The 11,208-nt window shown below is 39.3% G+C and overlaps 2 protein-coding genes across 4 annotated transcripts; both read right to left on the reverse strand.

Annotated features, from left to right (window-relative positions):
• Positions 1-641: 641 nt before the first annotated feature.
• LOC126405011 (P2Y purinoceptor 13-like) lies at positions 642-5,978 on the reverse strand. 3 transcript variants are annotated; one of them, XM_050068510.1, is made up of 5 exons: positions 5,736-5,978; positions 5,433-5,454; positions 4,509-4,699; positions 4,043-4,432; positions 642-1,662 (listed from the first exon to the last, which is right to left on the reverse strand). In XM_050068510.1, exons 3-5 carry the CDS (start codon positions 4,689-4,691, stop codon positions 1,192-1,194), a joined length of 1,044 nt encoding a protein of 347 aa, XP_049924467.1. In that variant the 5' UTR covers positions 4,692-4,699; positions 5,433-5,454; positions 5,736-5,978; the 3' UTR covers positions 642-1,191. The 3 variants fall into 3 exon arrangements, with proteins under 3 accessions (XP_049924467.1, XP_049924474.1, XP_049924457.1); XM_050068517.1 differs by having other exon boundaries at positions 5,433-5,501; XM_050068500.1 differs by lacking the exon at positions 5,433-5,454.
• Positions 5,979-8,288: 2,310 nt separating this feature from the next.
• On the reverse strand, positions 8,289-9,310 carry LOC126401437 (P2Y purinoceptor 13-like). The gene has a single exon (XM_050062684.1). The coding sequence runs from the start codon at positions 9,308-9,310 to the stop codon at positions 8,315-8,317; it is 996 nt and encodes a 331-aa protein (XP_049918641.1). The 3' UTR covers positions 8,289-8,314.
• Positions 9,311-11,208: the final 1,898 nt, after the last annotated feature.

The raw sequence follows: 11,208 nt of genomic DNA on the forward strand, positions 1-11,208 counted from the left end.
TAGAGCGCTGGTGCCCAACCGGGGGTTTCCAATGATATAAGAGCACCGTGATGACCTGAGCACAAGCAGAGCCTTCACTCTCTGCTAAACAGCCTCATCCTGCATTAGAAAAGTACGAAATTAAAACAACCAAAGAGCTAAGAGGATTATAGCCAAGCATCAGGGAGAAGAAATGCTGAATCCGTCACAAAAAAAGAAGCTTAATAGCTATGTATGGTTGTTGAAAATAAAAAAATACATAATCCAGACAGAGAATTGTGTAAAAAGTTCCGTAAACTACCAGGTAACCTTGTCTCGTCTCTAATGTCGTATTCACAAGAAATAATCCGCTCAAAAATTAATTTGAACAACTTATTTTACACAAACCTCTTGTGGTTATTGTGCTCACTATTTGGGTTTATTATTCAGTTTATCAGATGTTCTGTACTGTTATAGTTAGCATTTAATATAATATGAAATATCCCTAAAATATATCAGTCGGACTTCATCAGTTTACTCAATTATAGAAAAGAGATCCCTCAAGGAAAAATGTTGGGAACCATGGTTTTTAGAATAATGTCCTAGTTCCTCGACCTTCTCTTGAACCTCATCCACATGTAACTCTAACCTGAAGTATAAAAAGTCAACACCATGTAAGAGTAGTATGAAAAATAACAACTTTATTATTATTAATGCCTTTTATATAGCATGAAGTTACAGCTGTAAGCACTGTCTATTGCATTCCTCATTTGGTTATCATACAGTCCCGGCAGTCACGTTGTGCCTGTGGTGCAATCATTGGAGAATATGTGCTGTCAAGATGTTTACCCTTTCGCCAGAGTTTTTTGAAGGGAAATTGCAGTTTGAATGAGATTAGAGAAGAGGAGGAAGTGGAAAGTGACAGTAAGCACAATTAAGGAAACATGTTGGATGACTTAGCAAACACAAAGTTCTTGGTTAGTATACTGTGTGAGAAAGAGTCATCATCAGTGGTGTGAAACTTCATTACCACCTCCAGACATGTTTGACTCTTTTCTGTCACAGCGTTGTCCATTTTTTGTTTGTTTTTGATTTTGTTCACCTTACATTAATTTTATATTTTATACAACCAAGATAAAATGCTATTTACAAGTCAAATAACCTGCCAGGCAGTGTCTCGTCACGCCTTGACAGTTACAGTTATTAATTTTTCATTGTACATTGTCCAGAATCTTATTGTGGAATCCCGTTATACGACAGTCTGTTACTTTGGGCGATCTTTGACATCTCCAGTTGAGTTGACGTTGCTGTGGACTCCGTGCCACCTTTGTTGAGTGGCTTACGGCAGATTGTGGCTGTCAGTCTTCTCCTGAACACCTTACACAGGAACACATAGATAAGCGGGTCCAGGCACACATTAGTGGCAGACAGCCACAGGGTGGTTTCCTTTGCGATGTAGAGAGCGTTCTGTGCCCGGCAATGACTCGCCAAGCTACCAGTTTGGGTCAGAGTGTAAGGAACACGGGCAAAGTGAAAGGGGGCAAAGCAGATGAAAAACACCCCCACCACCACAAACACCTTTGCTTTGGTTCTGCGACTGGCCGCTTGAGATCTGCTCTTTGAGGCTTTGTATGACTCATAAACCTTCTTGCTGATGAACGTGTAGCAAACCACCATCAAGGCCAGCGTGCCCCAGAAAACCACCTGGAAATACATAATAACAACACATTAAGCAAGGCAGGGACTCACGTTTTTCATTACCACTCATTTTCATCAGCTGTAATTGAGTCACTAAAAAGGCCAACTGTAGTATCAACATTTTAATAAGTATGTAGTGAAAACACTCAAAAACGATTCATGAGATTAGTGGATAATGCCTAAAATAAACAAGTTTTTCCTCATTAAAAAATTATGTTTGTTTCATGAATGTGTTTTAGTCAGTTGACAACTAATTTAAAGAAGTTTTGTTGGTTTTTGACATGTTTGAGTAGGATGGAATTAAAATAATTCAGAATATTGTAAATAAAATAGTTTGACCACTAAATATCAACACAACCTATTGATAAACATTACGTTGGGTCAACTAAATTAAGGTTTTTTATAAGGTCAAAACAAATCATGTTGGTTGTCAGAGTTTGTCAGATCATTAAAGACTCGTAGGATTTACTCTATAAGACCAGAGTTGGAACGACTTAAAAAGATGCATGCAAATTGTCACCTTGTTTTTTGGGGGTTTTTTTAATAGAACGAGTGAATTCATTTTTAGAGTATAGCAGGGGTAGGACCAAGTCATTGTTTTGCAAGTCACAAGTATGTCTAAAGTCCTTGCATTTAAGTCTTAAGTCATGCCCCAAGACAAGATAGACAAGTCCTGAGTCAAGTCCCAAGTCAAAAAAAGGAAAAGTTTACAAAAATCATGAATACTTTTACAAATTTGCGTTTATTTTATTTATAAATTTTCATTTATTTTATTTCTAAAAAAATGGAACTAATTAAAAAAAATGACAAAAATCATTAATTCTTTTTTTAAAAAATTGTGTTTATTTTATTAATAAATTTGTGTTTATTTTATTTATTAAAAAAAAGGAACTGATTATAGGTAAAATAGTGAGTGATCAGTTGGTATCCTTGTGATACTTTGAGGCTTTTAGTCAAGAGGACAGCTGAACTCACAATGCGTCAACATTGGTCAAATATGAAAAATTTTAACAAGTTTGTTAAAAATGATTTAGCTGTTAAGCTAACATAAGTTAACAGGGTTCCTGCAGACTTTTTAAAGTCAAATTTACCTTTTTAAGACCTAAACAAAAAAATTAATACTATTTAACATCAACAAACGGCATTAATACACAGCAGTAAACATCATGTTCACATCTCATCAGTGCTCCAGTGCCTGATGCTTTACCTCTCATCGTCCCAAGTTTTTCAGTATGTCTTCTAAGTTGCCTCGATGTCGTTACTTGTGACCGCATTACGAGTAATAAAGTCATAAAATTATATAACTAATCATGTAACTAGATACAGTAATAGGTAGATTTGATTAGGTTTTCAGACATGTCTCCGTTAGTCTAAGTTTCATCTCAAAATTTAAGACTTCTCACAAGTAAAAATAAGACTTTTTAAGACATTTTATGGCCTTAAATTTCCAAAATCAAATTTAATACTTTTTAAGACTTTTTAAGGATCTGCAGGAACCCTGGTTAAGCAAGAGCCTCGATTTACTGTTCTTTATTGTAACTTCAAATGTTGAACAAAGTTAGAAGTTGTTGGATCTTCATTTGTAATTTTTGATTCACATGTTTTGGATACTGCAATTCAGTGTTTGTTGACGAACAAATGAACAGAATTATTCTTGGTATGATTTTTTCCGATGGGCGCTGGGTAACGTGACGTTAGTTCTTCATGGTTCTCTACTGAAACTTGATTGAATGCTGCTGGATGGTTAAAAAAAACGTGTATCTGGGGAACTAAGTGCCGACTTGCAGGGAATGAATAGCGTTCATGCTTGTAGATTCAGGAAATTAAGGAAAATGAATTGATTTGTGGCACAGTTTTTATATAAAAATCTTTTTAGTCTTTGGTGGAAGGTATCAAGTATTTTCAAGTCTAAAGGCTCAAGTCCAAGTGAAATCAAGAGTCCAGTTGTCCAAATCCTTTGTTAGGTCTGAAGTCATCAAATTTGTGTCTCGAATCTGACTTAATAGTGCACTGTATTTAAATTAAGTGATATTGAAGTAATAATTTGACTTTTTTTTTTTTTTTTAAGATATTTTTTTGGGCTTTTTAGCCTTTAATGTATACGACAGACAAGCGTGAAGGGGGGAGAGAGAGGGGGAGTGACATGCAGCAAAGGGCCACAGGCTGGAGGGCCGCTGCGGCAACAGCCTTGTACATGGGGCGCCTGCTCTACCACTAAGCCACCAGCGCCCCAATAATTTGACATTTATGAAATCTGCTTGTTCACTTCCTTGCTGACAGATGAGAATGTTGATAACACCCTCACTGTGGTATTTACCTTCTCTTCTAACTCTTGGCAAGAAAGCGTATCATCCAAAATGTGGAACTAACATAATTCAATAGCTACCTGACAGAAGTAGTTGAATCCTTCATGCCACAGCATGCCAGCTTTGCTCTTCATGGAGGTGCACTTCAGTCTGCCTCCAGAGACCCGTGGCGGCTGGTCACTCAGAATAACGTTGGGTAACGCTAAAGACAACATGACCGCCCAGATGGCTGCACTGAGGATCTGACCAACACGAACCCGCTGCAGGGCACACTTCCCAAAGGGCCTGACTATCTTCAGGTAGCGATCCAGGCTGATGAGACCCAGCAAGAGGATGCTGATGTACATGGTGATGTAGAAGAGAACGGCAGAGTATCGGCAGTGGAAGGCGCGCAGTCGCCAGGAACCCACACCTGCATCGCTTAAGACTCTCACAGGGATGGTCAGGGTCATCAGTAAGTCAGCCACCACCTGTTAATGAAAGGGTCTGTTTTAGTTGTTGCTCTGCACAGACAAATGTAAAACAGCCAAAGCCCTGGTGTCTTACCACATTTTTCAGAAAGACCACAAATGTGGAGGAGCTGGGGATGTTGAAGAAGATCCATGCAGCCAAGGAGTTTAGTATGAGGGCGACTACGAAGAGAATGCTGTACAGACAGGGGAAAACCACCGCTGTCACACTGGTGTCCCGAACGCACTTGATGGAAGTGTTTGACAGGGTGCTGTTCATTTTCCGACCTTTGGAGAAGTCAAAGAGAGGAGAGAGGAAATAAGATAAGGCTAGGAAAATACACAGTTAAGTCATATGAAGACATGGAAGAAATGATGTAAAGAGGGAGCAGTGTAAATGTTGTCTAGAGAACATACACATTTTGAAATTTCCTCCTGGAATTTGCTCAAAAAGAACTGCAGATGACTTCTCTTTCTTTCTCAACTGGTTTTAGGACTTAAGTCTAAAGAATTAGGTGTCTTTCTGTCCAAATTCAGCAAGTAAAGGCCACTTTCTGTCACTTAAAGGAAAAATACAAACATTAAACACATTGTAAGTGTTCTGTTTCTTTACATTTAGCAAGGGGTCACTCAGCAGAAGGGATTGCTGTCAGTTCGTAGTGGCACGACTGCCAATGTAATTCAACAGTCCGAATGCTGAGGTAAACTTATAGTAATGTACAGTGATAAAGACGCCCAACAGCTAACTTCTGCATTAGTTCAGTGTGAATTCTCCCCCTGCCTGGCAGTATATCTGCTGGTGTGCTGTCTTTACATTGAAAACCTTAACAGCTTAGAATAACACTGAGGCCAGGAGCAGGAGCTATGGCAACCAAGATCTATACTACTCTCAAACTTTTGTCTGTTTAGTGTGCGTGCTAATGTTAATTAGGTCTGTTACAACAAATTCTATCTTTGAGCCCAGCTTAGACTGGTAGTCTATCTACAAGATGCACTTGTAAAGTCAGTAATTGAGTCTTACCTTCTTATTGTGTCCTTATCGTCTGTGACCGTGGGGCGCGTGAGGAATAATGAATAACGTGTTGAAAAACTACAGTATTTCAAAAAAAGGAAGACATGAAATAACCAATTCCCCTTTCCTCTTCTTACCCACAGCAAGGAAATGTAACTAAAGAAAACCCAAGACTGAAAAAGCTCTTAGTCTTACTTTCTTCAATCAATTAAGAAATAGTACCCCTGACCTAAAGAGGTTTCCTTCTGTCTGCCTTTCTCAGTATTTCTCTCTCCTTGTCTTTAAGCGTGTGTGTGTGTTTGATGCTCTTACAATGGGTGGTCTCTGGAGCTACTGTGTGGCTGTCTTGTCACAATCCCAATGAGTTTGCCAGTCTTCCTCCGGGTGAAAGACCCTTTCCTTCCTTGCTTCCTGTTCCAATTGTCTACTGAGAGGCTAGTTCTGCTCCGTGCCAGTCCCCCTGCCTCCGCTAGCTTGCGTCAGTCTTAGTGGCTGCTGACAGGCGAACACCAAAGCCATGGACTCATTTCATGACCCACATCTAGAGACCTCCTGCACCCCACTGCTCCTCCCTCCACCCTGCAACTTATATACCCCACCTCTATCTATCTCATTTCTCATCATGAAACTCGCCTAAGCACTAACCACAGACACAACCCAAAATTTAAAAAAAAAGCAAGAGACGTGCAAAATGACTTCTCACTTCTTGTGAAATGTGGTTTTATGGTTCAAGCTATGCTGTGACAAGGTAGGCAAGTCGTTTATTACTAGTTTATGCAAATGTAAATGTATATTGTATCGTCCGTACATCTGTAAGTGTGTTTTTGCAACACATTACAAGTGCACTACAAGTTATTGAACATTCACTTTCACTTGTATCTGATTAAGTTCTGCTTTCTTTAAGTCCCTTTTGTGCTGTCTTGATATAAATAGTGCATTCTGAGAAGAACAACATGATTTCCTGTGAGGTTTAACTTGGATCTGTGCCATGAATGTGTCCGATGGGAGAAAAATTAGCTGAGAAATGACGTGCATGTGTTTACAACAGGTCCACGAGTGAGCCTCTGCTTATGTCTAGAGAATAATTATATTATATATTTAGGGTTAACATCCCCCCTACAATATACTGAGAAAAATTCAAATAAAAATGTCTATGCTATGACAGGCAACTATACACTGTCATCTGAAATACTCATTAGTAAATGTAAAAATACTCAAAATTAAACTTAACAAATTGCCATTATTATTACTACCAATTCTAGTATCATGGTGTACTGCAGTCCTGGGTTTGTCCAGTTTGTCCAGGTGGTGTTGCCATACCTGTAATGTCTTTTTATTTCGATCCAAATGTATTTAAAAGTGGAAAACTACAGTGTAGTATGATTGTTATGTAAGCTATACTACTGTTGGTGATGAAGTGTTAATACGTCATGACCAGTGTCATGATAAAAGTTCATAAAAAAAAGTAAAATAGTATAGAAAAAAAACGCCATAAAATGTCATAAAAAATGTCATAGGGTGTACACCATTCCTTTGTGGCTCTCAGTCATATGCTGGCTCCCTAAAATGGCACCCAGTCACCAAAACTTTGAGAACCCCGTAAATATGGACAGTGCAGGTGGTGCACGGGGGCCCGTGGGGTGGAGGGGCCCGATTGCCACGTGGAAATACACTCATGTTCAAATTTCAATACATGCCCTCAAAAAGGCATCTCCAACTATTAAGTTAAACTAATAATTTCCTATTGTCTTTTGTAGTTTTTGTCATATACAGATATGTTTTGATGATTGCTGGGTAATACTGTATGTATGTTGATGTTGTCCAGTATCAAGTCATCATCATGTAACAAGCAGATACTATTTACAGCAGCTAGTTTAGGTGCAAAATCTCTTGAGACTGACAAGTTGGGCACATCTGCAAGCGGATATAACATAAAAGCGGCAGTAAGACACGCTGCTGGTAAAATATAGGTGTGTGTGTGTGTGTGTGTGTGTGTGTGTGTGCGCTTCATAACTAATGACTAGGGTGCATTAGGGCCTGTCATAATAGCAGGCACTGGCACCCATGGTAACTACCTTACACCGCTGCCCTGATAAAGATTTTTGTTTCAAAATGCTCCAAATTGGTCAGTTTAGCTGTGAAGTTTCTAAAAATGTCTCCATGGGGAAATTCCCCTCAGACGGATGGGTCGCAGAAGGAGTACATTGCAAATGGTACATAACATTTAACAAAAATACAAACCCCACATTAAAACATTTACCAGCAGCCAGGTGATCTGCTGCAGAATCACAAACTACAATTAATACAGTGTTACAGATTCACAGCATGCTTTATTTATTTTACAGCTTAAAATATACATGTATATAACAGACTTGTTTTTTTGCAGTAATCTTCTATGTTACGCACTGATTAGCATGCTGCACATCGATGACATTGGCTGACAGACACACTGCACATCTGCAAAACCTTATTATAGACATGACCCATTTTACTGTCACCACACAAAATGCAACTACAGTGTGAGATGCAAATGTTAACTCGCCTTAGCTTAACTTGTTTTGCATGGCAGTTTCATTTACAGTCTCCAAACCTGAACTCTATTTGCCTTCTAATTTTGAATTTCCAGAGCCACTATAAAACTGTTTTGTTGACCAAACAGCAGCATAATAACAACCCCCTTTTGTGTCACATTGTTTATCTCATCCATCCTTATTGTATTTCCTGTTAATGGTTTTCAAGCTATTTAGAGCAACCTTTGACAAGACACAAAAAACAGCACAACTTCAACATGGGCATGAAAAGTAAATGCAGTGAAGAGCAAACTGTCTCTATGTACATGAAACAATAATCTAACAGTCTGAGCTGAGTCCAGAACATCTTCATGACCTCCGTCAGACTCCGCTCTGTGTAGAAGTGCCCTCTGCTTTGCCTGCTGGGGCTACTTTGAAAGACGTTTTTATCATCGACGTCAGTTTCTCTTTAAACTCCCGACACAGAAAGACGTAGAGAAGTGGGACCATGCAGATGTTTGTGCTGGCAAGCCAGAGGCTGAGTTCCTTGGCAAACTTACTGCGTAAGTAAGAACAGCCGGTGCTGGAAGAAATCTTCACTTGTTCAAAAGTGTACGGGATCCTGATGATGTGGTACAGTCCGAACGACACAAAGAACACAATGACAACCAGAAAAACACGCAGTTTGACCTTCTGCTTTCCCTGGTTGTTGCTGCTGCCAGAGTTCCTAAAAGACTGGATAACTTTGTTTGTGATGCAAATGTAGCACACCGCGATGACCACGCTAACGAGCCAGAAGAAACAGCTCTGGTAAATCACTATATTTCCATGGACTTCAAGTCCAACCGGTCCCTTCAGCTTCATACAACCGATGGTCCCTGTCCCATTGGCCACTAAATTGTTACTTAAAATGATATTTGGTACAGCTGTGCCTCCAAGCAGCACTACCCAGACTAAGCCTGATATCAGTTTGCTAAAGGTCACATTCTGACAAAACAACTTGCTGCGGGGCATCATGATCTTAGCGAAGCGGTCCACACTGATAAAGCCCAGCAGGGCGATAGATGTGTACTGTGTACTGTAGAAAATGGCACTGAGATAACAGGACAGTATGTACACTGCATCCGAGGTGTTCGGCAGTGCTCTTGCAGCTTTGAACGGGATGATCAAGGTCATGATGATGTCGGCAGCAACTAGATTTTTCAGGTACACCATAAAGGTGGAGGTGGACTTGAGGTGCAGAGACACCCAGGCTGCCACACCATTCAGCAACAACGCTATGGGGAACATCAGGAAGTAGAGAGCTGGGACGAAATTTGGGCTGTATATGAAGCTGTTACACGCCGAATAATTGTGAGATGTTTGATTCGGTGACATCGCTGCACCTGAGGAAAATGACAAAGTACAAAAACATTTTAGAAACCACCAATTCAACTTGTTAAGAAACATATTTTTCTAGGCTCTATCCTGCATTTTAAACAAACTTTAAACAAATGTTACAACATGTGCAATATCATGGACAGTTGATGATTTTAATAGTGTCCCACATGGTCACAGAGAAATCATTTAACAGCAGATAATTTGTCTCATTAAAGATGTTTTTTGCAACACTTTCTCTGCTGTTTATTGTCAAAGGGAGGATTCATACAGTCATCCATTATCCGTTGCCTGTCCGAGTCAGGGCTGCAGGCTCAGCAAAGCAAAGGATGTTGTTTATGGTGTTGTTTACCATATAGTAGAGGATTTAAGTGTAAATCAGTTTGTTTTTAATCAATCTTCTTTTGTTAAAATCTTTTCCCAACCAAATTATTATAGCTTATATGGTCTCCTTGGCCGGAACTTTACAAGGTGTGAATGAGGAAGTAACTAATTATAGTAAACTATTTAAACACTATTTGTCATATTTGTGACACCATGTACAACATGCAACATGCTTTGCTTCTCTTGTACCTTATCACACTGTATTAATTTCAGGAGGAGATGTTAAAATGGTAAGCTTAGCGGGTATATTTGTGATCACACAATAACATATCACTAATCAAATTCCACATTATGAACTAATTATGTAAAGAAAGATACATGATAACTTACAGATGATGACTGGACTCACACCTCTCCAACACAAAGCTACAACAGGACCTGTGTGACAATGTACTCACATCATAAGTGTTGAAGAAACACTGTTGATTTTCCTAGCAAACAAATCAACGTTTCAGCTGCGCTCAGACTGGCAATTTTTCATGACATATGCAAAGATCGGGTTGCTGGTCTTTAGACAGAAGCAAAAAGATGTCATGCACCCGGCCCGCAGTGTAAACACCACTTACAGCAGAGATTGAGACAAGAACCTCAGACATCACCATCGCAGTCTCACCTTTAAGATGGAGCTGTAAGGATTTATGTTTTGTTGTTTATAGAGCCTTCGACCTTAACTCTCCTGAATGTTTAATGCTAATCATCATGCTCTGCGTCATTAGCACAGCAAATGTCCCTGATACTGACATGCCCTTAGCTCTGAGTATCATTTGAAAGGCTAAATAGACATCATTTGTTTCCATACTCACCATTATTGTGTTGTTTATTCCTGGCAGAAGGAAATCAGCTTTACTTTGAGAAACATTGCAGCAGATAATGAGTTTTTAATTAAACAATCTAAAAGGACGAGTCATTTACTTTTTTTTGTGCTCCTCTTTTTCCCCTTTTTTGTTGCTTTGGTAACTTTGCTTATTGATCGACTGATTGCTTGTTTGTTTGGTTGATTGACTAGTCCATACCCATTGAGTACAGCATACCATACCATGACTTAGTCATACCTAAAATTAGAAAAAAACCCCAAAACATTCAGCCACAGGGGGAGCCACAGCGATCGGTTGCATTTTAGCCATTTCTAAGCATTTTTCTGTTGTTATAGCGCCACCCAGTTGCCAAATAGAGTTAAATTTCTCCAGTCACCTTGAGGCCTAGTTAGGCCTAGATAAGAAATTAGCTCTCTAGCGCCCCCATTTTGTTTGATGAGGTCAATAATAGAGGGGTCCCCTCAGATTATGTGTGGTCATATGCCTTCAAAGTTGCATGGTGATCGGTGAAACCCTTGAGATGTTATACACCTTTATGTGATGAGCCATGCCCTCCGCAATATTCATTGCCTTATAGAAGCTCAGTTTTAATAAGTTTTCCAACTTTTGCCAAGAGGGAACTTTAGATATTGGTCCCTAGATTATGTTCACTGAGTTTCATGCAGATCGGTCAAACTTCCTAGGAAGAGATAAATTTTA

The sequence above is a fragment of the Epinephelus moara genome, chromosome 2 (assembly GCF_006386435.1).
Source record: "Epinephelus moara isolate mb chromosome 2, YSFRI_EMoa_1.0, whole genome shotgun sequence".
Classification (NCBI taxonomy): Eukaryota; Metazoa; Chordata; class Actinopteri; order Perciformes; family Serranidae; genus Epinephelus; species Epinephelus moara.

Coding starts and splice junctions, on each gene's coding strand:
- LOC126401437 (XM_050062684.1), bottom strand. CDS start 9,310: ATGTCACCGAATCAAACATCTCACAATTATTCGGCGTGTAACAGCTTC.
- LOC126405011 (XM_050068500.1), bottom strand. CDS start 4,691: ATGAACAGCACCCTGTCAAACACTTCCATCAAGTGCGTTCGGGACACC. Junction 4,433..4,508: donor TGGTCTTTCTGAAAAATGTG/GTAAGACACCAG, acceptor TTTCATTAACAG/GTGGTGGCTGACTTACTGAT. Junction 1,663..4,042: donor GATTCAACTACTTCTGTCAG/GTAGCTATTGAA, acceptor ATGTATTTCCAG/GTGGTTTTCTGGGGCACGCT.